This window comes from Gallus gallus, chromosome 1 (genome assembly GCF_016699485.2).
Source record: "Gallus gallus isolate bGalGal1 chromosome 1, bGalGal1.mat.broiler.GRCg7b, whole genome shotgun sequence".
Taxonomy (NCBI): Eukaryota; Metazoa; Chordata; class Aves; order Galliformes; family Phasianidae; genus Gallus; species Gallus gallus.
The window spans coordinates 92,461,193-92,487,855 of record NC_052532.1 but is presented as its reverse complement, the minus strand read 5'-3'; the positions used below and the strand labels follow the sequence as shown (position 1 = coordinate 92,487,855).

At 46.2% G+C, this 26,663-nt stretch overlaps 3 protein-coding genes across 4 annotated transcripts in view; 2 read left to right on the top strand and 1 right to left on the bottom strand.

Annotated features, from left to right (window-relative positions):
• Nucleotides 1–5: 5 nt before the first annotated feature.
• On the top strand, nucleotides 6–15,612 carry POGLUT1 (protein O-glucosyltransferase 1). The gene is made up of 11 exons (NM_001012542.2): nucleotides 6–115; nucleotides 953–1,043; nucleotides 2,344–2,487; nucleotides 2,925–3,060; nucleotides 5,097–5,218; nucleotides 6,786–6,845; nucleotides 8,416–8,515; nucleotides 9,320–9,378; nucleotides 11,954–12,121; nucleotides 12,634–12,690; nucleotides 13,329–15,612. Exons 1-11 carry the CDS (start codon nucleotides 31–33, stop codon nucleotides 13,483–13,485), a joined length of 1,179 nt encoding a protein of 392 aa, NP_001012560.2. The 5' UTR covers nucleotides 6–30; the 3' UTR covers nucleotides 13,486–15,612.
• Nucleotides 15,613–16,545: 933 nt separating this feature from the next.
• TIMMDC1 (translocase of inner mitochondrial membrane domain containing 1) overlaps nucleotides 16,546–26,663 on the top strand; it is a 24,803-nt gene continuing 14,685 nt past the window's right edge. The window contains exons 1-7 of one of the 2 annotated variants that reach the window (XM_046940154.1): nucleotides 16,546–16,658; nucleotides 16,794–16,959; nucleotides 17,335–17,423; nucleotides 19,058–19,125; nucleotides 20,281–20,359; nucleotides 21,486–21,596; nucleotides 21,898–22,018. In XM_046940154.1, the coding sequence (XP_046796110.1) occupies nucleotides 16,564–16,658; nucleotides 16,794–16,959; nucleotides 17,335–17,423; nucleotides 19,058–19,125; nucleotides 20,281–20,359; nucleotides 21,486–21,596; nucleotides 21,898–21,988 (699 nt within the window). In that variant the 5' untranslated portion in view covers nucleotides 16,546–16,563 and the 3' untranslated portion in view covers nucleotides 21,989–22,018. Of the gene's footprint in view, nucleotides 16,659–16,793; nucleotides 16,960–17,334; nucleotides 17,424–19,057; nucleotides 19,126–20,280; nucleotides 20,360–21,485; nucleotides 21,597–21,897; nucleotides 22,885–26,663 lie in introns of those variants that run through there. The other variant, NM_001257290.2, reaches the window with a different exon arrangement.
• Nucleotides 24,023–26,663, bottom strand: part of CD88 (CD88 molecule) — a 22,468-nt gene continuing 19,827 nt past the window's right edge. Inside the window, exon 6 of the mRNA NM_001079739.2 lies at nucleotides 24,023–26,609. The gene's annotated coding sequence lies outside the window, so the exon portion shown is untranslated. The remainder of the gene's footprint in view (nucleotides 26,610–26,663) is intronic.

Below are 26,663 nucleotides of genomic sequence, written 5' to 3'. Positions count from 1 at the left end.
CCCCCGGCGGCGGGGCGCGCAGGCAGCGGCATGGAGCGGGCGGCGCTGGCGCTGTGGGCGCTCGTGGCCGCCGCTGCCGTGTGGCCTTCGGGAGCGGCGGCGGGCGGGCCAGCAGGTGAGCAAGGGAAGCGGGTCGAGGCTTGGCTGGGGACGCAGCCGCCGGCGCGTACCTGGCTCAGCGAGAGGGGCTGTGGGGAACACCACGCGCCGTGGGCGGGAAAGGGAGCGGCTCTCCCCAGTTGCTTTTTATAGGGCGTCCCAGCACAGGTAGGGAGGGGCTGCCAGGCCCAACGCCCCATCAGCCCGCACCTGGGTGGCCCGGCGGTGGGTACCGCTGGGTCCCTGGCCTTCCCTCCCCTTCTCTTTGTTGGCGGTGGGCAGCGTGTCCCGGTGAAGGATGTCATCTCCTGAGCTCCGCCGTGCGTTGTGCTCACTGCCAGCGCATCCCCTCGCACCTACAGAGGTAGTGATGTGAACGGCTCCCATGTGTCAGCTGGGAAAACTGGAATTTGTTCTTTCTTTCTGCCTTCATCACTTAACTGTAGCAAGAAAGTCATTTCAGAGATCAGGGGAAAAAGTCCGGCAGTTCCTTGTAGTTACGTAGCGGGATGCAGCTAGCTCAGTGCAACAGTTGTTCTCTAATGTGCGCTCAGGGAGCCCAGTTTGGTTTCACAGCCTGCAGGCAGCAAGCCTGTGCTAAAGGAACCGATGTCACCTCTCAGCAGGCAGCGTCAGTGGAACAGTTATGGGCTGAAGGGTCAGGATTGTGTCAGCGGGGGCACGGTCGGTGTCAGGCGTACTCTAGTTCAGCTGTGTGGGCTGAAGTGTGCCCCAGGATCATGGTGCATTGCTATTGCCCTGCCGCCAGCTGGAGCAGAAGTGCTGCTCAGCTTCTGCTGGTTGCTCTGGTTGTTTAATGAGTTAATTCCTTTGCTTTGTCTGTGTATTTTAGATGCCAAATGGAAAACAATAACCGATCAAATTAACAGAGCTGTGGAAGTCTATAAACCATGTGTAAAGGAGAATTGTAGCTGCCACCAAAGGTAAGAGATAGGTTTCCTTTTTACTGGACAGGACTATGGCCATGATAGCAGCACTGATGGATAGGAGTTAGCTGTAGAATATTTGGGCTCTAACATAGCACATCTGCAGCCATCGTAGGTTGCAGTGCTTATAAGAAGAAGTTTATTAATGGCATTGTTTGAAACTTCCATAGTTCCAGCACAAATTGTGTCCACCTGCAGATTGCCCACCATCCTTGTTGTCCTCTGTGACTGAACAACATAAACTGAGTCAGCATCTCATACATAACCACACAATAATTCCATACACAGCTGGTGATATTTCTGTATTAGAAATCCACTCTGCATTCTCCCTCTGTACAATGTGTGTTGCTAACAAGTTTTTCTGATGGACTTTTAAAATTGAGGGAAATAAGTACACGCAAAATATTTTAAAATAGATTAAGAAGGATCGTTACAGATCACGGATTCATTTGGCATGGTGCTGTGTGCTGCTTGTTAAGGAACACTTGTATGACACCAAGAAACTCAGTTCATTTTGATAGCTGATCTGGAGATATGCAAATGTGCAGCAGAACAGTGAAAGCCAATCCTTTTCCTTAGGTAACAGATTCTACTTGTGTCAGATTTTCTCTGTCTGGGTGGCCAAGGCCTGAAAGTCTGGCTTGTTAGTGACAATAGAGAGGTAGCAGACAGCAATGTGGAGGTGCTATGAAACTCTTCAACTTTCTTCCCCTTCGCCAGCTTGTTACATTTGCATCCCTGCTTATATACTTTGTCAGCCTATCTGTACTGTAACAGTTCTTTATGTAGTTTACATTTTTCTGTCTGATACAGAATAACAGAATCATTGTGGTAGGAGGGGACCTCTTGAGATCAGGAAGTCCAACCTCCCTGTTCAAGCAGGGCCACCTAGAGCAAATGGACAGGACGGTGTCCAATCAGACCAGAGACCTCGCAACCTCTCTGGGCAGTCTTTGCCAGTGTTTGATCACCCCACATTTGATTCAACCCCTTCAGATGGGTCTGTGCAGTGTTGCATTAAACCAAGCCATTGATGCAGTGTCTACTAAAAAGTAGAGGGGAACTCTCCGTGTCTGTTACAGCACATAGATCATCATAGAGCAAAGCTGGGACTTTGGAGTCTCAGAGTAGTGACTGTTTCAAGTGACTTAAGTTGAATCCTCTGTTATGCCATGTGTAGCAGAGCTGGAAGCCACATAAAGCTTGTTGTAGCTAGAAACCTCTCTCGTATGCTGCAGTAATTTAATGTGCAGCATCCCCCTGACGTACCTAATGATGGCCAATTGTTTTGTTTCAGTGTGTGGAAACAGGACCTGGCTCCTTTTCGAAGTGGCATTTCCAAGGAGACAATATCAGATGTGGTGAGCCGGAAGCTCGGGACACACTACCAAATCATTAAGAACAAGTTGTACCGTGAACATGACTGCATGTTCCCTGCAAGGTAAGAGCCATTCAGAAGATCCTGTCTCCATACCTGGGACATAGGAATACTTCCAGTACTTCCAACCCTGACAAGTTGGAAGTCACTGAGCATAATGGTGTGTCATTTCAAGGTCTCGATTCCTTATCAGGACAGGAGCCTAGGAAATTATATTGAGGATTAAATGTAGGCAAGAAGGAAGTATCATTGTGAGGGCTAGTTGACTGTGGGATCCCAGAGAAATCTGAAGATCAAGTCAGGTTTAACAAGATGTGTTGCTTCACTGGTGTCTGTATGGCAGTGAGGCTTAAAGGCTGCTATGGGCAGTTCCAGCCTGCACTGTGCTATGGCTCAGGCTTTCTGTTTCTTCTGCTCCTGTGCATAGAGATGCCTGCAAGACACTCCAGCATTCTTCCTTCTCCTTGTGGCTCTCTGTGAGATGTGCCATTTCTCCACAGATGCAGTGGAGTTGAGCATTTCATTCACGGGATCATCAACCGCCTCCCTGATATGGAAATGGTGATTAATGTAAGAGACTACCCTCAGGTCCCCAAGTGGATGAAACCCATTATCCCAGTCTTCTCCTTCAGTAAGGTATGCACACCTTTAAAAGCTGAGCATTTCTGAAACATGTGTCTCCTCCTTTCTCTTGATAACGTATTTTTGAGGATGGTTCCCCTCAGATTTCCTGTGTGTCAAAACTGTTCTTTTTTGTTCTTTATGCTTCTTTCTGCTTCCAGTTTTCTAGTAGACAGACTTGCAGATTTATTTAATGGAACAGTTTTCCCCTCATTAGCTTCTCTTCCAAGTCAAAAAAAAGTACCTCTACCACAGTGGAATGATGCACAGCTGGACTGGATATATGCCAACATCACTGTGATTTGCTACAATGCCTCTGTTAAAATTGTAGCCATAGCTTGTCAGCACTTTTAAGGATTTTTCATCATCAGCCAGCTCAGTCAATATGAGTATTTCAGTTCTCTTTTTGGTACCACAGATAAGTGTTTCTTAGATATTTCTTTTCTGTATTAATGCTGTCTCCTGTGAACCCCTTTCCTGTGGATTCTTCTTTCCATTTCCAAACGTGCACACACACAGAGCCACACACACACAGAGACATTTGCTTTCTCGTTCCCTGTTCCCACACTAGAAAGCCCTCCTGTACGTTTTCATGCTTCTCCATTGTTAAATCTGATTGTACTACAGTGTCTCATCATTGCCAACAAAATATCCTTACAACTCTAGCTTCAGGAAATCTTGCTGTGCCTTAGTATATGCCCAGTATGCCCAAATTCTACAATCCTGATCATGACCCCGTACTTGGCTGAAGCCCAGCAGACCATTAGATGCAAAAAGATGCAATAAATTGTTTGTCCTTGCTTGCTCAGGCCCCGTTCTGTTTCTGCTAAATTACCCTAAACCCAGGTCTTCAGCTTACACAGTCTGAACTCTAATATGATCCATAACCTTTGCCTAACCCCCAGGCATCCTAAAACTATCTCTAGAGTTTCAGTGCAGCATTGCAAGTGCTAACATTCAAGCACTTGGTTTGCTGTTGCATCCTGTCAGGTTCTGAGCATTTTCAAGAACAGGATGTCAGCAGTCCCTCTGGGCACGTGCTCTGTATCAGAATGAAAAAACATGTTTCCCAGTATTAAACCAGAACTTCTTTATTCGTAATAATAATCTGTTTCCAGTTAGTCTTTCTCAGTGCACTTTTGAAGAGTCTGCCTCTGTCTTCTCTGCGTGCTGCTATTGGGTTGCAAAAGACAGCGTTTAGATTCCCCCAAGCCTCTTTTTCCTGTGCATGAACAAAACCCAGTCCTCAGTTTCTTTTCATATGTCATGTACACCAGCCTCCTAACTACCTTCATGGACTTGGAGGCTCTCTAGTATCTCCAGGTGACAGGTGGATAATTTGGATAGAAAGTTTATTACTAGTGCAAAGAAGCAGCCTGGTTCCATGGTCTGGTTCCATGGAAGCATTTAGTCTTACTGAAGTGCTGTTTTTCCTTCTGATTAAATGAGAATTTAAGCCTTCAGATAGGAATGAGAAACTGGAATTCTTACACGACTTGGATGTTTGTTGTAGTGAATTGTCAAGTGGTTGGTGAGAAGGCTGGAATGAATTGAATTGCTGGAAACCTAAATGTAAAATAGTTTACAAGTGCTTATATGACAGGGGAGATAATACCTCTTAGCTTATGATCAGTAGAACTTATTTGGAGCTACGCATAGACAAAAGATTTTGGAAAGTTGAACAGAGCTCAGGTGTTATGTTATTTACTAATCAGCTATATCATGGACCTTTGTTGTTTTCTAACATGGAAGTTCCATGTTGGCATGCAGCAAGACATAGCCTTTTCAGAATCTTTTTGTTGGAGAGGGTCTTCAGCTTGTCCAGTGGCTCACTCAGAGCAAGTATGCATGTTGACACACACTGGCTTTTCTCTGTTGAGTTGTGTTCCTGTGAACCCCAGCTATACCGTGGTGACCATGAAGTTCTCATAGGTGCTCATAGAGCAGGGAAAGCGTACAGAATTCCCCACAGGGACAGTATTGCTGGTGAGCTGTCAATAAACTGAAGTAAATATTATTCTTACTCTTATATTACTCTCCATTTTCTTCAGACAGCTGAATACAATGATATAATGTATCCTGCCTGGACATTTTGGGAAGGAGGACCAGCTGTTTGGCCTATTTACCCAACAGGCTTAGGGCGCTGGGACCTCATGAGAGAAGACCTCAGAAGGTATGTTTTGGAAATGAGTGTACTGGGGGGAGGCTTAATGGAAAACAAAAAACACAGTAAAAGCCACATAGCTCTGAGCAGGATTATGGCAACACTGAAGTCCAAAGCCATAGGTGTGTTGGCTGGTGGTCTCTCCTGCTGCTTGTCATTAACTGGATGCATACAGCCTAACTGCTGTATAAGAATTCTCCATGGAATCCTTGGATGATGTAACTAGAAGTTACAATTAACGTCTCTGTTTCCAGCACTTTGTAAGGAATGCAGAGGACAAAGTCATTGCATTCTTCATGCTGTCAGGGCCTGATTGCTATAATTTTGGTGGGACAAGCTTTGTCAATAAAGCAGGAGTTATCTCTTGCCTGCAGAAATCTTCCTTGACGCATAGAAATAATATTTTTTCTTCCACCTACTGTTTTTTTTTTGTTTGTTTGTTTTGTTTTACTGCAGGGATGATTTAGAATGTTTGTGTAAACTCCTGAGAGGGTAAAGGAAAGCCTTCTTTAGGTCTGCTTTCACATGAGTATTGTGCAGTAGAGAAACCTGGAATCATTCCCAAAAAACACGAGTAATTACTAGGCCGAGATTAAGACAGCGAGACAGAAGGTATTTCTGACTTGGAGTCTTTCTTCTGGCAAGATCTTTGACTATTAGCAGAATAAGGGGCTATTTCCTCTGGAGAGTGACAAATAAAGCATGTAACAGCGAATGAGCATAGAAACATAACTAGAAAAAAACATGCTTGATGTCAATCAGTTAGCATCAGGATGTGACTCTGAAGATTTTGAGAGGAAGGGACTAGTCCATACCTGACGCCTAATATAAGTTAATGCAATCCAATGAAGCGTTTATTTATTTGTGCTTTCTCAGTGAACCCCACTTATGTCACTGGATTACAAGCAGATACAAAGCTTGGCCTGTACAGGGCACGTGGGGGATCAGGATGCCTACATACCAACCTAGGTGCAACAGAAATGTTCAACAAAGAGTTCCCTAGGGAGAGGCAGGCCATTGCTTTGGCAAAAATAAAGCGAATAAAGTGAATAGTTATTTTGAAGAACACAGTTTGTTTCCCCAAGTGAGTTTCATTTTGAATGCATAAGCCCCTGTGTTTTAAATCTAAAATATCAGGCCTTTTTTTTTTTTTAATGGGAAATGACAATGGCCAGAAATTATTCATTTTGCACTATCTGTAGTTGATAAAGTACAGAAAAATAAAGCAAGAATGTAAAAAGTGGATTAAAATTTTAGGGTGATTTTAATATCCTTAAAGGCATAAGCTTGATAAGGGTGTTTGTGTGTAATCTACTTTTTTCACTGGAAGGTGCTCTGAAAAGTAGCCTGTATCGTGTCTCGACCACCATATTCACTGGAAAATGTTTCATTGGACATAGCAGAGAAGTTTTTGTGCTGTTATGAAGAAAGTGATTTCCGTCAAAAATGAAGAATAGTAAAATGAGATCATGCTGTGAAACCTGACGAGAGCACTGTTTCATGGATTTATCAAATCATTTATTTGCATATTTTATTTTATTTATTTATACATCGCCATGTATAAACAATATTTCAGATCCGCAGAAAAATGGCCATGGAAGAAAAAAATCTCTAAAGGATATTTCCGAGGATCCAGGTGAGCTTATCACACCTTGTATGGGAACTGTTGAATCCCAGCCTGAACCACCTGAGGCAAGCACTGAGTCAGCCATGGGAGCACAGGTGAAGGCAATTCACCTGCGTGACTGGAAAGGATGGAGCTTGGCTCCACTTCTCCTAGAACCCATTTAAGGGCTGACTGCCAGTGGGGAAGGATCTTTCTCTGGAGATTGCTTCTCCTGGAGTCTGACAAATGGCTAGCTAGCCCCACAGCGAGTGGAAGAGAGCGAGATGAGCTCCCACTCTCTTCAAAACTCTCCTTCTGCATGATGTCATATGGTATGGAATATTCCTTTGGCCAGTTTAGGTCAGCTGTCCTCATTCTATCCTCTCCCAGCTCTTTGCTAATAAACCACACTAGCTATGGCTCTGTATAACAATACTTAGCAACAACTATAAACATTAGTGTGTTATCAGCATCATTTTTTTTTCCTAGAACTAAAACACAGCATCATACCAGACACTCTGAACAATTCCATCCCAACTGAAACTAAGACAGATGTCTTGACCTTGTTTATCAGCAAGGGTTTAAACTGGTGTGACAGGGAGCAGGGCTGTACACATTTAGTGTCCCTAGCTCTCTGACTTAGAAAGTAGTTAATGTATTTGGCACTCATTAGTATAAAGCCCAAAGGAAGCAACATCTCTACTGATTTGTCCTGGGAAGTGCTTAAATAATATTATTAAATATTAACTATTTACTATAAGTGAAAAAAAGAAATTAAGCCTTGGATCATAGAATCATAGAATCGCTAAGGTTGGAAAAGACCCACAGGATCACCCAGTCCAACCATTCACCCATCACCAATGGTTCTCGCTAAACCACGTCCCTCAACACAACGTCCAAATGCTCTTTGAACACCTCCAGGGTCGGTGACTCCACCACCTCTCTGGGCAGCCCATTCCAATGCCTGACCACCCTTTCAGAGAAGTAGTATTTCCTAACGTCCAGCCTGAACCTTCCCTGATGCAGCTTGAAGCCATTCCCTCTAGTCCTATCACTAGTCACACAAGAGAAGAGGCTGACCCTCAGCTCACTACAACCTCCCTTCAGGTAGTTATAGAGGGCAATATGGTCTCCCCTGAGCCTCCTCTTCTCCAGACTGAACAATCCCAGCTCCGTCAGCCGCTCCTCATAAGGCCTGTGCTCCAGGCCCCTCACCAGCTTTGTTGCCCTCCTCTGGACACGCTCCAGGGCCTCGATGTCTGTCTTACAGTGAGGGGCCCAAAACTGGGCACAGTACTCGAGGTGCGGCCTCACCAGTGCTGAGTACAGGGGGACAATTACTTCCCTGCTCCTGCTGACCACACTATTTCTGATACAAGCCAGGATGCCATTGGCTTTCTTGGCCACCTGGGCACACTGCTGGCTCATGTTTTCTCCTACTAATATACCCTTGGACAGACGTGTACTGTATGGTTAGTACTTAATGACTTCTGGGGACTTAACAAGATCAACCTGAAGAAGAGAATATCTTGAGTCCTGTATCTAGGTGGCTACATGGGGTGAGATGTTTTGGCAATAACCAGTGGCGTTTCTTGTGCAGGACGAGCTCCGAAAGAGATCCCCTCATTCTGCTGTCCCGAGAAAACCCAGAACTTGTTGATGCAGAGTACACCAAAAACCAGGCTTGGAAATCTGAGAAGGTGTGTGGGTGTTTTCTGTCTTCTGGGCACGAGGACCAGAAAGGGTAGCCAAAGGTAGATTTGATGATTGAGATGCATCTTGTTGGGGAGTTACGAGTGATCCTGTAGCAGGAGGGAGGCTTGTAAATCTGCTGATAGCCACAGCTCTCTGGTGGATGAAAGGCAGCAGTCTCTAGAGCCCGCCAGGCCAACCTTTTTTTTTTTTTTCCTTCCCCTCCCATCTGTGCTTTCTGTTCAGGAAAGCCAGCACAGATAAGAAAATGAATCAATGCCAGTTCTCTCCTCTTCCATTCCTGAAAAATTAGCCAACTTCTTCCCCTTCTAACCCCAAGCTGCCTGCATATTGCTGTCAGTCTTTCTAAACCTTTTTCTGTCATCTCCATCTTTTTGTCTTGCTGCTGATAACATTCTGATAACTGTTGCTGGTAACTTTTTACTTCCATACTTTGTGCACAGTCCAGTTCTCTCCAGACTGTCTTGGCTAATCCAGTTACACTTGGCTTCACGTAGTCCATTGTCCCAAGCTGTTTTCAGCTCTGTAGCTGCCAACTAAAAATGTATCATTTAATGTGTTTGCTTTGGCATTTGTTTACAGGCAATGTGTAATTTACTATAATTTTTTTCTTGTCTGAAAGGGTCTCAGTGCTTCATAATGCTCCTAAAAGCCCACCAGGGAAAGCTTCCTCAGAAGTGCAGATGGAAGGTTTTGTGACTTTAGCTTTATTTGTAACTGAGAAGGAAAATGAACTTGAAATCACTGTAAAAAAAAAAAAAAACTTACTTTTTTTTAATATTCTTTTTAAGGACACCTTAGGGAAGCCTCCTGCAAAGGAAATTCCACTGGTTGATCACTGCAAATACAAGTAAGAGTTCTGAAGAGTAAAGTTGGTCAAGGGCTATGGGATATTTCTTTCCTTGCTTGCATGGTGCATTGTCTCTTTTTATTTTAAGATCTAATTCCAGTAACCAACTCCACACAGACAAGGAAGCATCTGAACAGACATATAGCAGCTGAAAATTAGGGAGCATAGCATGGCCTTTGTCAGCATCAGCTTTCCTCTGTCACTTCAGGAGAAATAAAGTGCTTTTAGGAGAGATCTTAGACCGCTAATAAGCACATAGTTAGAAAATACATCTATTTTTATGGTTTTTGGTTATTTTTTGAGGGGAGAGGAGCATGGGGCATTTTTATTGTTGTTGTTTGTTTTTAAGTCAGTAGGGCTTACTATATGTTTTTCTTTCTATTTCCCTTCCAACCTGTATATTCCATTATTGTGCATGTGTGTGTTACAGTAATAGCTTTACTACCTTCAAAGACATAAGGAACTGTATCTTCATATGTACACTGGGGCAAATGTTGCCATGGGATGTATACATTAAAAAGAGAGAACCTGAAATGTGATTGAACAGATACAGTACTGATTCATACTTGCTATGTTGTCTAGGAGGATGTGGTTTTGATTTACAATGGATTTTATGTTTTAACTACTTTAAGGAGGAGTTTTTGGTGTAACACTTATGTGGCTTTCTGTGTAAAGATACAGACTTAATTTGTATGTGCTTTTATGTCTGATGTTTTGATTTCTCTTTTGGTTTAAAATCGTTTAGTTGCAACTCCACCAGCTAAAAATCTGCTCTTTTAAAAACCTCAGTCATTTAGCTGAATGTATGTTTTTGTGCAAATGTGACTGACTTGTCTCATTTGATATTTCACTAAACTGTTGCCCAGATTTCTCCCTTCTGTTACACATAGACTTCCCCAAACTCATGATGCCTCGTAAGCCCTTCATACAGTATGGACTAAGACACTCTCTCACTGTTCTGTCTTAGCCCCACGTAGAAATAACTATCAATAGTCATTGTCAGCAGCAGTACGTGGACTCTGTGGAGCTTGTTCTGGATGACTAGCCCTTGCAGTGGTCCTGTGATGTGTTACTGACTTCAGTTTGTCAGTAGAAAAACACAGGTACAAAAAGAGGGGCTGCAATCAGATTGCCTAACTCAGAAGCCACACTTCTGGGTGTAGCTGTGAGAAGCAAGGACTAGTACGGTCAACGAGAACTTCTTACCTGCTTCCTTCCATGTAGGTGCTATACAGGTCTGTCTGAGAGCAGCCCTCAGTGAGGTAGCTGAGGTCATTGTAATGCAATGGAAAGTACAGCAGTAATAGCAGAGTTGCACAGGTCTAGGCTACAGCACATGAGAACAAGCCCCAATGCAGCAACTATAGACACAGAAACAAAGAAACAAAAACTGCTTACCTTTAGAAGACCTCTAGTAGGCAGGGATCTTCAGCAATATACTTTTGCTTCCACTGCTAACACTTAAATGAGGTCTGGGAAGAGGTGGATTCTGGCTCCACCCCTTCCAGTCATTCAGCTGCATTGCTTGCACCTGAGCTCTCCTGGGTTGGTCCTGCCTTCCCATCAGGTGCTCAATCACTGCTTCAAGACATGATTTAGTATTTCTGCTACGGTCACAGATAGTGGGAGCCATGGATAAAGCTGAACAGAGTTATTTTCTTACTTCTAGACCACTATTCTTGTTCTGTCTCTAATATCATTGTTCAGTCCCTAGTACAGTATGCTCCTCATCCCTGCCTTGAGCTCCTAGATAATACAAAGAATGCAAAATAATTTCAGATTTAATTCCTTTCACTTACTGTTGAACCAAGTTCAGCTATATCCCCATCTCACCCAAAACTCCCTTCCCCCAGCCCAGTGTTTGACTTCAAAGATTACTTCCATGTACTGAGGGCTTTTACCCACAGGAAAAACAGCTTTCCATGTAATTGGAGAAACGTGGGTTTGAAAAAGCAAGGAAACAAACGAACAAACATGCCTCTGAGATGCGTTTTGCTAAGAGGAATCACCCCCAGTCAGGCCCATTTTACTAACTTGGCAGAAAATACTGAAAACAAGATTGTTGATTCTTTGTTATCTGCAAAGTCCATCTGTTTTGTGCTAGTCTGTTTAACCTCCTAAGGTTGCATTCCCAAGTTAATGTGAAACGATTAGCTTCAGATTAAAGCAGGACCCCAGAAGATAAACAAAAAAAGGCTGAATAGATATGGAAAAGCAGAACAACGAACAAAAAAGCTCATTTCAAGACAACAGAATTGGGGAAGAGCTACTTGTGCGAACAGAGCCTTTTGTCGGTAGTGCAGAGCCACAGAAACAGCATTCAAGGTGTGACCTTCCGTGCCTTTTAGGCAGTGGTTGGTGAAGCCTCCTTTGGTTTGCCGTAGGCAGGTCTTTCTTCCTCCTAGATTTCCCCCCTACGTTTTGTTTGGCACCAGAAACTCACCTAGAGCATCTTCAACTTCAGTTTACTTGTGCTATGGCCACTGAGAAAATGTTAGCAGTACTCAGAGTCCAGTTTCTTTGGGTATTTCCTCCCGAAATGCCAGGTGTAACATCTTTCCTTCTCCCTTTAAAGGTATCTGTTTAATTTCCGGGGAGTGGCCGCCAGTTTCCGGTTGAAACACCTCTTCCTGTGTGGTTCACTCGTCTTTCACGTCGGAGAAGAGTGGTTGGAGTTCTTCTATCAGCAGCTGAAGCCCTGGGTCCACTACATCCCAGTCAAATCAGACCTCTCTGATGTCAGGTGTGTGATCCTAGCTATGCTCAGTGGGACACTGCATGGCACAAGGAGACACTGCTCTGTTTGGGAGTGTGGCTTACACTATGAAGAGCCTCTGCTCCTATGCATCAGACAAAGGCTGTTGGAGGTCATGTTCTTCTTTCTCTATTATCACACCCAGAGAGCCATTTGCTTGTATTTCTTACAGAGTATGGTTTCACTGGGGTACATAGGTCTTTCACCCTCGCTGAAATCAGTAGGCATTAGGTACTTAAATATCTCTGCAAGTGAGCACAGAAACACAGATAAGAGGAAGAAGAACATATTACTAGGCTGAAAATCTGTTAGCTCCTGGATTTCAGCATGCTGTCCAGGACTGATATGAAACAAATATGAATGGCATGTTTTTTCTGTGCTCTGAAATCCTTGCTCGGCTCTAAATCCTTAATCTCATCCTCTGCAATAGTTTAGCTAAGTTGAGTTGTAGTTCCCCACTAAACTAGTTGTTTCATAGCATTTTTTTGTCTGCATTTTAGGGAGCTGTTGCAGTTTGCAAAGGAAAATGACAACATAGCACAGGAAATCGCAGAGAGGTAAGCTGTGTGTCCTTTGTGTCTGTCAGGCACTCTTCTTCCAAAACATTTTCTTGCACGGCTTTTGAAGGGGTTACCTATCAAAGCCAGCCTAGTATTAATAGGGTAAAGCATATTATTCTTCTGCAATAACAGCAGGAGTTTTAGAGACCTTATAACAAGCGGGGGGACCTGGAGATTGTGTGTTTAGGTCTTTGGTTCAGATGTGACCTGTGTCAGGAACCCCACTGAAAGCTATCAGATGTTAGGAGCTTTTGTCTCAGTATGAAGTGAGTTGGCCCCTGGGAGCTGTGTCTGCATTAAAACCATTATATACCCAGGCTGGCAGCGGCTGCCTTCTGAAGCAGCATGTAGCACTGCTGCTCAGGCTGCATCTGATATGTAAAAGCTGATATTTATTATCCCAGATAACAAATACCATCTTGAGGATGACAAAAGCAGTGCAAGTGTCAGAAGCCGTAAGAGTGAATGAAGGTTGTGAAATCGAAATAGACTGTACAGAGCAATGCATGTTGTTTCTCATTTGGGAAAAAAAAAACAAACAACAGAAGAGTGAAAGTTGATATGCATATAAAACAAAACCAAAGACTATTGTAGGAACTAGAAATTGGTTCTGACTGTGCCTTGTGTGTCTCTAGGGGACGCCAATTCATCACTGAACACTTGCAGATGGAGGATGTCTCTTGCTACTGGGAGCATCTGTTGTCAGAATATTCCCAAACTTTGACTTACAAAGTGAAAAGGAGGAAGAACTACAACGAGATCACTTCTGAATGGTTGAAAACAGAACTGTAGAGACTTCTCTGCTTTTCTCTTCAGTTCAAACTGATCTCTCTGGAAATCTGAAGATGGGTGTATCTTCTTTCTTCTTCTCTCAGATTTATTATTCTTTACACTAAAACTACAGAGAGCACCAATAGGCTAACTTTAAAATTATTCCCATGCACTGGGACCCAGGTATACAGTTGCCACAAGAACATTAAGTTGCAGTTTAGAATGTGGCTGTTTGCTGGGCTGATGATTCTCGTGCCTGGAAGAGTGTTGTTGTAGAATCACAGAATGGCCTGGGTTGAAAAGGACCACAATGATCATCCATTTTCAACCCCTCTGCTACGCGCAGGGTCACCAAGCACTAGACCAGGCTGCCCAGAGCCACAGTCATTTGGGATTTTGTTTCTACCTGTCTCAGAATGATCCTAAATCCCATTCAGTCAATGAGATGCCTTGCTGTTCATTTTACTGGACCTTTTGCCAAGTCCTCTGTACTCATGGCAAGGTATTGTTTGCTACGCTCAGCTGGGAGATACATGTCCGTTTTTGGCAGTGGTCAGTGTTTTCTCAGCTGCGTGATAGCACTTGGGATATTAGGCATTTGCTGACAGAAGCAGGTACTGGGATTTGGGGTAACCTTTTTAGATAGCTTAGAGCTTAGATTTCTGATGTTTAGATCAAGTTTTTAAGGTTGATGGCCAGACTTTGACGGGCCATTAAAATGACCAATTATCCTTGCACAGGTAAACTACCTACCTCACAAGGGGACGGCTGGTGATGATAGCATTGCCGTAATGCTTGGCCTGAGTAGTGGACAGTCAGGCAGCTGAGATAAAGACTGCCTCCACTGTGGGGCCAGTGAGCTGGATCCATGCACGGCCATGCAAAACTGAGGCTGTTATCAAGGTCTAAGCAGTCTGCTGGCCAGACATCCTGGGACCCTTAAGAACCTAGAGAAAATACACACAGAGGTAGATTGAGCTGTTCTTTTTTCTCTAGGTGTTCACAGATTCTCTGCTCTGGTCCTCTTCTGTAATCTTTCTAGGGCTTTTCATTTTAAGGCTGGTGACACCTCTGCTCAGTTCAGCATTCCTTTCTTTCACCCAGCTGTTATGCTCCCATTCTCCCTCAGTCTGGTTGAGGGCATGCCTTCAGGCACACAGAGGCAGCTACTCCTCACATTATTCATCTTAAGTTCAGTCATAAGTTACTTGTGCTAAGTGTATTTATGCCAACTGCAAGCTGCTCAGCTCATAAGGAATACAGTTTCCAAAATGCTCTGTCTCCTCTGAGCTGAGAGAGACCTGGGAGGAAGCAGTGTGTTCTCTGGCATCCAGACAGGCTTCGTTTCTCCTACTTACTGTTCTCTCAGTAACGTCAAAGCCTTGCATTAAAAGAAGTTTTCGAGTGGCACAGAGCTAGGCTGTGTTGCTTCCTAACCTGTCTGGTCCCCTGCAGCTGTGAGCCACTTGCTTTGGGATCACTGCTCCTTCTGTGCTGCACGCTGTCTACCTGAGCAGGGCCAGAGCAGTTGCCGTCCCAGACGTATCCTTTGGGTGTGAGTCTGTCAGCGGAACACAGGTCTTGGCCCTCCTGGCATGTGGGTGCCTAAGCCTGCTGGAGTGCAGAGAAGCAGACTGCTCCCTCTGGCTGAAACAGCAGTGGCGGCAGCAGTGTGGAATTCAGGGGTGGCCTCTGCATCTCTGGTGAGCTTCCTCACTTACAAAGTGGCCTCACTCATGTCTTAGGAAACAGCGCATTAAGGGAAGGGAACAATAACAACGGCTTGTAGTCATTTTGGATCAGAGAAGAAAACACTGTCAAAGAGCTCCAAGTACACTCACAGCACGTGCACTCACAGACCTCAACAGCACCGCCCATTCCAGGAGCGGGGAAGTAACTCTTAAGTGGTACCCGTGAAGCTGCTGGAGCAGCATGCAGCTATGTGCCACTGTGGGCACAGAAAACAAATTAGGGTGTTTAAATAGTTTGGTTTCAGAGGAAAAGGGTTGAGTACGAGTGGAAAGGGTTTTCTGGTTTTGTATTTTTAGCCAATGAAGCTCAGCAACGTGAGAAATGGAAACAACTCTGTACAGTATTTTTAAACCATTTTTAATGATGTGCTTTTGGATTAAAGCGAACAAAAACGAACTGTTGCCGGGTGCATTATTTCTCAGAATTGTAAGAAAAGATCTGGATAGTCCCCAGCTGGCTCAATGAGAAGGGGAAGTTTGTCTTTCTGGGGTTTTTTTTTTCCTTCTTTGACAGTATTTTTAGGGCATCTCAGTGGAATCTGTGAAATATGCCCATCCAAGTTGCCAAGTCGTGTGTGACGGTGACTGAAAGCTTTTCCTGAATGATCGCTTGCGTGAACTGGCGACTCCTCAGCATGCTTCCTTTTCCACTTTCCTAGAACAGCCATGAGTAACTGCCACCGCTCTTCCCCAGCAGGATGGGCCCGAAGTGGCAGGGAGGTCACTCCTAGAGGTGATGAGACCTCCCTCAGTTTAGATCAAGAGTGGGACGTGAAGATGTTGTGCACAGCGCTCGTAAGCCCACATAAGATGCTGGAGACCCACACTCCTGAGTGAGCCCTTGCCCAAATACAGGAATCTGTAACCTCCTGATGAGTCACAACTGTAAGAAACAAAAGGGTAAAGCCAGAAGCTGGCAGAGGTCTCGGCAGCCTGTGATGGTGGCACTGCTGCTGGGCCAGATCTGCTGCCGGGAAGCACAAGTGAAGGCCCAGGTGGTGGGGTCGTGTTCATGGCATCGCAGAATGGTTTGGGTTGGAAGGGACCTCGCAGCCCGCCCAGCCCCAACCCGTTGCCACGGGCAGGGCTGGCCCCCACCAACTCAGGCTGCCCAAGGCCCATCCAACCCTGAGCGCCTCCAGGGATGGGAACGGCCGCAGCCACTATACCGTGTGATAGGAAATCGTAAGCCAGCAAGGGAACAAAGGCCGAGCGGCCCTTCTCCTCCCTTCCACTCACAGAGAAGCGCGGGCATCGGGCGAGACGCTCCCGAGCCCCCGCCCCGCCGTGCCCCTCCGTGGAGCTGGGGGCGCTGCGGTGCTCGCTCAGCGCCGCCGCCGGGAGGGCCATGGCGGAGGGGCTGGGAGCCGGGCGGACGTTCAGCCGCCCCACGCCGCCGCCGCAGACGGGCTGGGAGCGGCTCAGCGAGCTGTGGAGGCGCGAGTGAGGGCCGGGGCGGCGGGCGGCGGGCGGGAGTTCCGGGTGCGGAGCCCGGCGCCGCCGCCGCCCCGCGGAGGCGGGAGCCGAGGCCTGTCCGGGCCGCGCCGCTCCGCGCTGAGCCACGGCGTTTCCTTGCAGCGAGCTGCAGCGGTACCCGGAGGAGACTGTGAACATCATCAAGTCGGCGTTCACCGGGGGCCTGGTCGGCTGGCTGTACGGCGGCCTGCCCGCCTTCCGCCAGGCGCGGAGGGCCTTCATCGAGGGCAGCCAGGGAGAGGTGTTCCAGAACCGCGCCGATGCGGTGGTACGGGGCCGGGGGTGAACCGCGGGGTGCGAGCGGCCCCGGGCCTCCTCGGGGAGAGCTGCCTTCGGCCCTCGGTGCTGAGCGGGGGTGGTGAAGGGGACGGTGTGCAGGCAGAAGCCCAAATCAGGTGGCGTGGTCCCGGTTGGTCTGCCTCTGCAAGTCAGCGCTACAAATGGGAGTTAATTCTTGGGGTGCCTGTTCTGGTGTAAACATCGGCTCCCATTCCTCAGGAAGGGATCGGCTTTACTCTTAGGGTTGCCGTTCCCAGAGCCTTGAGTGGGGTCGGTGCCGCTCGGCAGCACCCCACAGCGCAGTGGGATGGTGCTGAAGGGGAGTGGGTCCGCAGTCTGTAACCCTTCTCCTCCCCCCCCCCAGCAATCTGCACACCGTGCTGGGCTCAGGAGCTTCATCCGCTATGGCTGGCGCTGGAGCTGGAGGGTGGCCACCTTCGTGACCATATTCAAGTAAGTGTTCCCTTTGTGGTAGCAGTGGGAGAACAGAGGGCTGTGCATGGACCCAGGCAGTCTGACCGATAAGGTGGAAACGTGAAGAGGACGTCACCCTCTTAAATTAGCCCAGCATTAAATCTTCTCATGAGCCGACGCAAAAATGATAACTGGAAAAGCTCTGCTCGCAACACCTGGTCCATCCTGTTCTGGGCCTAAATTGTGTTCTTCCCAACACTTAACAGCTTATTTCTGCTTTTTCTTCATCTCCTGATTTTGATGCATTGTGCGTTTTTCTCTGGGAGAGCGTTACAGTGCACTGTTCTATCACACACTAGTTTTTCTCCTTTTTGTTACATCTTATCACCCCCACGTTGTGTACAGTGGCGTTACCCACAATTCTCTTGTCTTCATGTTCTTGCAGGTGACTCCTTTGTGTGTCCATGCACAAGCAGTGCACACACAGCACTCCACTTCTCCAGTTTTCTCCCCCAGCAGTGCCCATGTGTTTCTCTCAGTACAGTGTCAGACTAGGCACACTGTTCCCATTATCGCCCTTTACAACCAGGAACATCACCATACCTGATGTGAAGAGTGGTAACTTGCGTAGTTCTAGACCTGTGCTGACTACATCTGTGGGTGCATTGTGTTCCCCTTCTACTTTTCAGATAGCAGCACTATTGGCTAGCACTAATTCCCAGTCAGCTGCTTTTATATTTTGGCCTTTCTGCCTAGTGTTTTTGTTCCTTTCTCTATTTCGTCCATGTTTTCTCTCATGTTTTGGCACCTTTTGCCACAGTATCTTTTCTTGAGTTTAATTAGTGTGCTGTTTGCTTTCTCTTCCAGAACTTTTAATGCTTTAGATTTTTCAGGACTAGTCGTGCAACGTCGTTGCCATCCACCAGATGTCTCCCATGCAAGCAAATGCATCGTCTTTTTTCATTGCCCCTTTGTGAAAGGCTTTGAAGGGAGATGCTGCTCGGTGTTACTTGCTTCTGTATGGAATCACAGAATGTCCCATGCTGGGAGGGCTCCACAAGAATCATTGGGTCCAACTCTGGGCTCTACACGTGACCATCTCAAATCCAAACCCTATGTCTGAGGGCGGTGTCCAAACGCTCCCTGAACTCCAGCACATGAGGCTGTGCCCGCTGCCCTGGGCAGCCTGTGCCATGATCACCACCCTAAGATCTAAGTTGAAGGTTTAAAAACGGGTTGTTAGTTCCACGTTTTGGAAAGGTTGCCATTACATTGGTAGAGAGAGAGATGGAGGAGGTGGTGCTCCTAATCCAGCACGGGATCTTCTGCTTCAGGAGCGGGTGGCCCTGGTGACACCTTGAGCATGATTCAGCTCTAGTGGTAGCTGTACGACTGACAGGACCATTGCATTGCCCGATCTCTTTTATTCTTGACTATAGGATGGATTACAAAAAGGAAAAAAGGCAATCCAAAAGTGGTCCTCCCCTCTGGCTGTCCAGCTGTGTGTGGAAAAGTTGCAGAAATAAAGCAGTTTTGGTTGGCGTGTGCGTGCTCTGGCCAGGCTGGTAGCAGGGCACAGAGGCACCCTGCGGTGGGGCTTAATGAAATCCTGCTTCTTTTCAAGTGGTGTCTTTTTCATGTGTAACTGCTGTCTTTATGCCTCACCCTTGCAGCATGGTGAGCACCGGTCTGTCAGTGTACCGCGATAAAACCACCATCAGTAATTTTGCTTCAGCAGGAGGTAAGACTGGGTACTTCTTATCTTCTTTTTACTTTATCGGTGTCAGTAAGCAGAGGTCATCAATAGAAAATCATAAGCAAGAATCCACATCTCTTGAATACGAGCAGGACTGTAGCATGGTTGCGCCCGGGTTTTGCTGCCTGTTAGGCTGGCTGTCTTTGGAACTTTGCTCCATGGTGTAGTTGCTGTCTGCCTTTATTTGTAACACATAATCAATGCATTATCTGAAACCAATGGGGAATTTTGTGGTCATTAGTCCGTTCTCAAAATACTTGGAGTTTTTGTGTGAAAATTGCTTGTGTGGCATAAATACAGCATTTAGTGCATGACCAGCCCTCATAACCACCTCTTCAGCAGGAGATGGTCTCTTATTTCTGCTCATCATCACAACAGTTCAGTGTTTATAAATGTTTATCAACTACCGTTCTTGTGGCGAGTTTTGCATGTCCACTTTTGGCAGTAGAGCTCCTGGTAGATATGGTCATTGGGTTGTAGATATGGTCATTGGGTTTTAGAGGCTTTGTTGCCCATACAGCTGGGTATGTGCTTTACTGTTCTTTTCTGCCTTGCATGGCAGCTGCTATAATTAGCTGCTGTTGAATAGAAGAGAAAAAAAATGGGGGGGGCAGAGAGGGTGACAGAACCCTGGAGTGCACTGCCCAGAGACACTGTGAAGAGTCCTCCTCTGGAGATATTCAGGACTGTGTGGACACCTTCCTGTGCAATGTGCTGTAGGGAACTGCTATAGCAGCAGGTTGGACTGGATGATCTCCAGAAGTCCCTTCCAACCCCTATAGTTCTGTGATTCTGTGATCGTGCTCCAGTCTGGAGAGAACCGAGCTCCACTTTCATAGTTACTTTTGCATTTGAGCATTTCTTAGGGAGCTGTTCTCAAGAAGGATGGGCTTTGTGCCATGTTTTAGTGCAGAGAGCGTGCGGACGAAAGGAGGGGAAGGCGTTGCCACAGCAAGCGTCCTCCCTCAGGCTGCTGTGACTGCATGGTGGGACTGCTGCTGCTGGTCACAGCGCTTGGTTTCTGCTCTGTTAAAAACAAATGTCAGCAGAGAGGAGAAACGTGGCAGAGCAGCTCCCTCGGCAGGCCCGCGATGGCTGCTGAGGGGCCGATTGTGGTTTCAGTCGGTTTGTGTTTTTCAGCCTTCACGGGAGCTCTCTTCAGAATGCATTTGGGCCTGTCTGGGCTGGCAGGCGGCTTCCTGTTCGGAACAGCCTTTGGGTAAGTTGTGAGTGGTGGCAAGCAGAGACTGAGTCACAGTTACTTTTTGATGGTCTGTGGTAGGTGGTGGCCCCTCACACCAAGCCCTGAATCACAGGTGGGACTGCAGATGTTTTCCTTTCTCTCTTGCCCTGAGGGATTTTCTTTATTTTTCTTGGGACCTTGTGATGATAGTTTTTCTTCCAGGCCTTTAACTGCTTTTTCTTTTCTTTTCTTGGTTTATATTTTACTCTTTCCTCCGTGATAAGAACTCAATGCTCTCAACAGAGCGAGCATCTTACTGCTGTTTGCATAGCAGAGGAGGCACTGATTGCTATTAAATATGAAACCATGAGGATGGGTCATAGACGTGTCTTCTTGGTACGGTCACTAATGAGCCCCATTGGTTGTGCACGGAACAGTTTAATGTCTCTTTAAGTAACTGTGGTGTTTGGGGTTAAAGACAGGCGTGTAGGAGATGCAGCTTTAGGGCTTCTCCAGCAGCTCAGAACCCAGAGCTGAACACACAAGGGCTGCTGGATAGGTCAGTAACCTGTGTCAAAATGAGAGCTTTACAAAACAGGTTCCATCAAAGCCAAGAAGTGGAGCAGCAGCCTTTAAGAAACGCTGAGGAAGAGGCTGCGTGGGAGGGGTGCACAGTCCTAAGCTGTAAGATGTCACGTCGCTGTGGGTTCCTTGCATCTCCCTGAGTGGTGGGAGGGGACTGAAGCTCCCTGAGGATGGAGGGGACTCATAATTCTCTCGGGCTCTGTCCATTTAGGCAGTGACCTCTTAACTCGGGCAGAAATTAAGAGAAGAAGGCAGGCTTTTCAGGCTGAGCTGGCACGTTAAGGGTGTTGGTGCACATTAAGTCCTGTCCCCCCTTGACCTATGTGTGCCTGTTCACGAATAACTTCCAAATACGTTTTCAAGGGGCTACAGTGAGTCACAGCTGAGGACAGGCTGCATTTGGGGACTGACATTAGCACGAGAGTGCCTTAGCCTGTGTTGTCATTTGAGTACTGGGCAATGTTTTGCTCCAGTGATCTGGTGGCTGGCCCCCACATGCTGCTTTCACTGCTGACGGTAAGTTATTACTACTGAGTGTCCTCTGGGTAACTTGTGACTTCTCTTCTACTTTTTCTAGGATCCCTGCAGGGGGCCTCCTAATGATTGCACAGAAACTTGCTGGTGAGACTTTGCAAGAGAAGCGAAATCGTGAGCGCAGGGAGCAGTATGAACAGAAATTAGCAGAGTGGTAAGAGACAGAGCTGCCTATTCAAGTCTTTCACTAGAAGCGTGTCCAGTACTCTGTGGCTCAAACGTTCAGAGAAGCCATGCCATACCATGTTTTTGGTGTGTTCCACATACCTATCTACAAACTGCTGATATAATCTTCTGGGGATAGAGGGCTGTGAGGCTGGCTGCGTGACTTACTGAAACTCAAAAGGAATTGCCTGTTCCAGAAGAAACTTCTTAAGAGTTGGAATTTTGCAGTGATGTCTTTGTAAGAAATAGGCTGACATAAAGTTTCTTTGCTCTCTCTTTTCCCTCCTTAGGCAATCCAGGCTAAGTGTAACTGAAGACTTGGGCAAAATGGAAAGTGATGCCCGGGGACAATCACAGACAGAAAATAGCAGGAGAATCTAGGAGCTGCTGAGTCTTCCTCAGATCTCTGTCGTAAGCAGCTACAAAGTATTTTGATTCTACTTATAAAAGTCTTTGTCCAAAGGGATAGTGGAAGTCTTCTGTGAATGCAGTTGTATCCTTTGCACTTCTGAAAAAGCAGTTTGCTGAAAATGTTTTATTTGTGGATGCATACCACTGCTTGAGAGCTTGGAAGGGCCAAACCTGTTCCACTTCAGAAGGTGGACGGGTAGGCTCTCCAGGCAAGCAAGCGTCAGCTAGGTTTGCCTGAGGATGAGGGCAGCCTGAGAGCCTCTACTTGAATCCATTTGCTGCTGAGAATGTCCAAGCTGTTGGTGATGTAGAAATACCAGAAGTGGAGGAGCCTGCTATTGCTAAAGGTAGTCTGATTCCGAAATCAATTAGAAAATCTAATTTTGTTCTGGTGAAAGCTGCTCTTCAGACAGTGCCTGAAGCCCCTGCTGTTGAAGCACAGTATAGGCAGCACCAGTGTGAGTGTTCCTCCTCTCACCACCCCTCTCCCACACCATGACTTTGCCTGGCTGGGACCGGTTTGGTTTTGCTGATGGTGTTTTATTCGTGCTTTTTGCAGAAAAACACATTTGTCTCTTAGAGTGCTTAGGGTATTTCACAATCAGTTTGGGGGAAGGGTGGAGGAGATTGGAGTGGCATGGAAATACCCTGAAGAAGAGATGTTTTGGGTTCCTCAGTAGAAGTGTGACTGAGGGGTCCATGGAAAGGATGACCTTTTCTGATGGTAATGGTGGAAGCATTGGCTCAGTGGACAGATCTAACAGCAATCAAAAATTCTCTAATTTCACGTGAAGGTTGAAAATAAGGGGATTACCTCGGGGGGAAAATGCAGTTCGTGACATTCAATAAAGCCATCTGGCAGTGGTGATTGTGTCCATAATCTCTTTATGCTTAACTAGTACAGTGCTTGCATTAGGGAAACGTACTTGAGCAATGTCCCATGAGAAGAGTTCTATCCAAGATCCCCTCAGGAAGCAGTGACGTCTGGTGGCAGTGTCAGACTTCTCCCTAGGCAGTAACAGGAACCTCCAATTATTATTTTCTAGCAGAGGTCAATCGTTAAGTTGTAGCTGCTACCTGTGAGTAGGGCTGAGGATAATTTAATAATGGCCTGTACCTGAGGGCAGGTGGTGGCCTGTTGCCATTTCCCTCAGAGCAGAAGGTCAGACTAATGGCCCCTTTTCTTTGCTGGGGGTTTTGTCTTATTAAAAAGAGTTGTATCCAGGCAGGGGGTTAAGGTCCCTTAGGAAAAGAGTAGGCAGTCTATTCTGCGTGAGTGCTTTCCTCTGCTATGGCTAATTAGTGTTGAATGAAATACGAGCAGCTCATTGCACAGAGCATATTCCACCCACCCAAAACAAATTTTTGGCACAGCTTGCTTCCAAGAAGGTGCTGTGTTTTATAACTTCTGTAACGAACGCTTTATTTTTCAAACACCTCAGCGTAGTTCATCCATCTATGGAAGGAGTGCCTGTGTTTCAAGGTTTTCCTCCCTCAGCTTTTATTTCCCCCTCTGTGAAGAGCTGTGGATATGTTGCTCCCCCTTCCATGTTTAAACAGCGTACATTGGTGCCACTGGTGTGATTGACCTCTGCTCCCTCAGAAGACAGAAGGCCTTTCCACATCACATTTTTGCCACTACAGTTATACAGGAATGTTTTATATTTTTGGTGTGTGCTTGTGTGCATGACACTTAGCTGTGTCATTGCTCAGCTCTTCTCTCTGCCTCTTTCAGTGGGTATTTGATGTGATGTTGGAAGAACGCTAATTTTCTTGTGTCTATGAGCACTGATGCAGGGATGTTGCTCCTTGGGAGAGTAGGCAGAGCTAAGATACAGCAGACCCGTGTTCTTTTTCTTCTCCATGGAAGGAAGGAAGGAGTACTCAGTGCCCTTATGTAGCACCTTAGCAAGGGGAAACACAGACTTCCATCTACATTCAACTCAAGATTAGTAGCCATTTTTCACTCTGTTTCCTGCTGAAGTTAGTTCCTCATTCCTGTACTTCCCAGCACGTACAAGACATCTTTTATTTCTGAGGAAGCTAAACGGAGTGTACAATATAACTTTTAATACAATTAAAGGAGAAACCCCAGCACATGTTATCTACAAAATAAGTGTGATAAACAGCAGCTCACCTGGTAGAAAGACCCAGATATTAAGCTGAAAAGGTCTCATGGAAACCATTTGTGTGCAATTCACCGAATACAGCATAAAGCAATAGAAAACATGATTCATAATATAAGTAAGTGCTTAAGAAAGAAAATAAACCAAACAACCTGCCTGTTGAGTATAAAAGCAAACTGATGCTAGGCAAATCTGTCAGTGGAGGTTTTGGTTTCCTTTTTAAGGAGTTACTTAAAGTGTTGTGGGAGTCTGGCGTGACACAGAAAGGTTTGGCACTCTGCAAAAGACAAACCCTTCTGCAGAGTGCTGTGCAATCAGTCATCGGTCTGGAGCAGAAGTAGAGCGTGGGGTATTCAGAGGGAAGCCTCTGTTCAGGTCCAGCTGCCAGAGCTGCAGTGTGGTTGGCAAGGTAAAAACGTAGAAAATGATTAAAGTGAAAAAGAGCATGTTCAGCCTGCAAGAAGCTAGTAGTTCTAGAAGGAGCACACGTAGACTGAAGGAAAAGGAAATACGAACACTGTGAGACTGCGTTTCACTGGCAGCCCTTCCTGTGACGAGGTCAGGATGCCTTTTAGTAGCACTGCTTCCTCTGCCACCTCTGTCCCACCTGCAACCAGAATGCACATGTGCAGATAACTTCGGCTTCCTTGTCACCCATGGGGGGATTTGTGGCAAGCTTGTCTCCTTTTCTCTGTTTTTTACCCCTCCCTAGCAATGTCCTAAAGTTCCCACTTTGTCTCATAGAAGGGGATAGTGGTAAAAATGCTGATGGGGCAGCAGGATTCTGCAGAAGTAGGAAGAGAGCAGTGTCTTATTTTTCACTAGTGACTTGCTCTAATCCCGTAGACTCTCATTGCTCAATGCTCTGTAAACTGCTTTTAGCGCTCCTATTCCCTCCAGCATTTTTTCTCCCAATACGTACCTACTGGAAAAACGTGAAATGAACATTTCTGAGCTGTGTCCTAGCAAGACAAACAGCTCAAGCAACAAAATACCCCACAAAGATGGTGGCATGATGCTTTCAGACTTCGGCCTACCCTGCTAACTGCGTACGTGGATGAAGCAATAAGGTAATGGGTACAGCTTGCAGTGGGACAGAACAAAAGGGAAAAACAAAACAAGCCCACTATATTCAGGGCAGAGTTAAGTCGGTATGCGTAGTTGCTTAGGAAACTTAGTGGTGCTTGGGATTTTTTTCCACTCTTTTCCCCTCAAAATGAGAAACTGCGTTTTCCTACACAGTAGGCAAGAATATCACCTAAGTCAGATGAGTCCTATCCAGTGCTAGCATCCTGCCTGAGAAGAGAGAACACTGACAGAAGGCAGCAGCATTCAAAGCAAAGTAAATCCCTGTGTCACCGTGAGAGACTCCCCCCAAAAACGGAGAACCTACTCTAACAAGTATTCCTAAGCAAATGTACAAACAAAAGCAGATGTAGGAAGCAAGGCCCTGACTTAAATTTCATTACTGTTGGTACAAATATGTTAACCGCTCGTTGTTACAGGAATTTAGATGGGGCTTTATGGCAAGTGTGAGTAGGAAGAAATGCATATAAAGCTCGTGTATGTGCATGCACATGCATGCACACACACCCATGTGCTCAGAAGCACCACCACTTTTAGTGGGGTGGTCTGTGCGAGGTATGCCCCTGTGTCTGAGCGGTGTGATGGAGGAGCTGTGTCTGGATACCTGGGTTGGCAAGACTATCCTTCCAAGAGAGAAAAGGTTACGAGAACTTCTGCCACTGCTGTACATAAGCAGTATTAGCTGTTGGGTACACCGTCAGTATGTGTTGTTCCTACAAAGTCTCAGTGAAAACAAGCAGGAGGTGTGTATTATTCCCACCGTGAGGTGCTTTTTCCTGAAGTGTGTACATTACTGCCTCTTTAGGGGAGAAGACGTATCTCGTCACCTATCTGTAACCATCAAATCTAAGCTCGAACTTCGCCCACACTGAACAGCACTGGCAGATACCAGTGCAAGGCTGAACATAGAAGTAGTTTGGGCTGCTTCGAGTTGCACCATGGAGGCATGGCCTGGCTGGACATCATATGTTGGGGTCTGGAGCCAGTTGTGCGTTGCTAGAGGGGTGTGTGGACATGGGCTACCCGCCAGGGCTCTGCAGGGCTCCTGATTTCTGTAGAGGCAGCATCAGAGTATCCCGAGCTCTTGAGCTGGCATGCTGGAGGAGCACAATGCTGAAGTTGTTCTTCTAACCTGCTGTAGGAACACGGAGGATCCTCCCAGTTGGAATTCCAGCGAACCCTTTGTAGCAAGACCACCTCGTAGCTTCTGTGGCATAGGTGGGTTTTCGTACTCATTCACACAAGATTATGTTGTCAGTCTTCTTGAGAAGATTTTTCTGCTGCTCTCACCCCCTTTCAGAGAGCCTGAGGGTCAACGCAATAAGCATTGCTGTAGAGAACGGTGGGGACTGCAGTGCAGAATACACAGGATAGGAAACCTGAGGGAGACAGAAAATAAGAGATTTCACTGATTTTTTCCACTTCTTAATTCT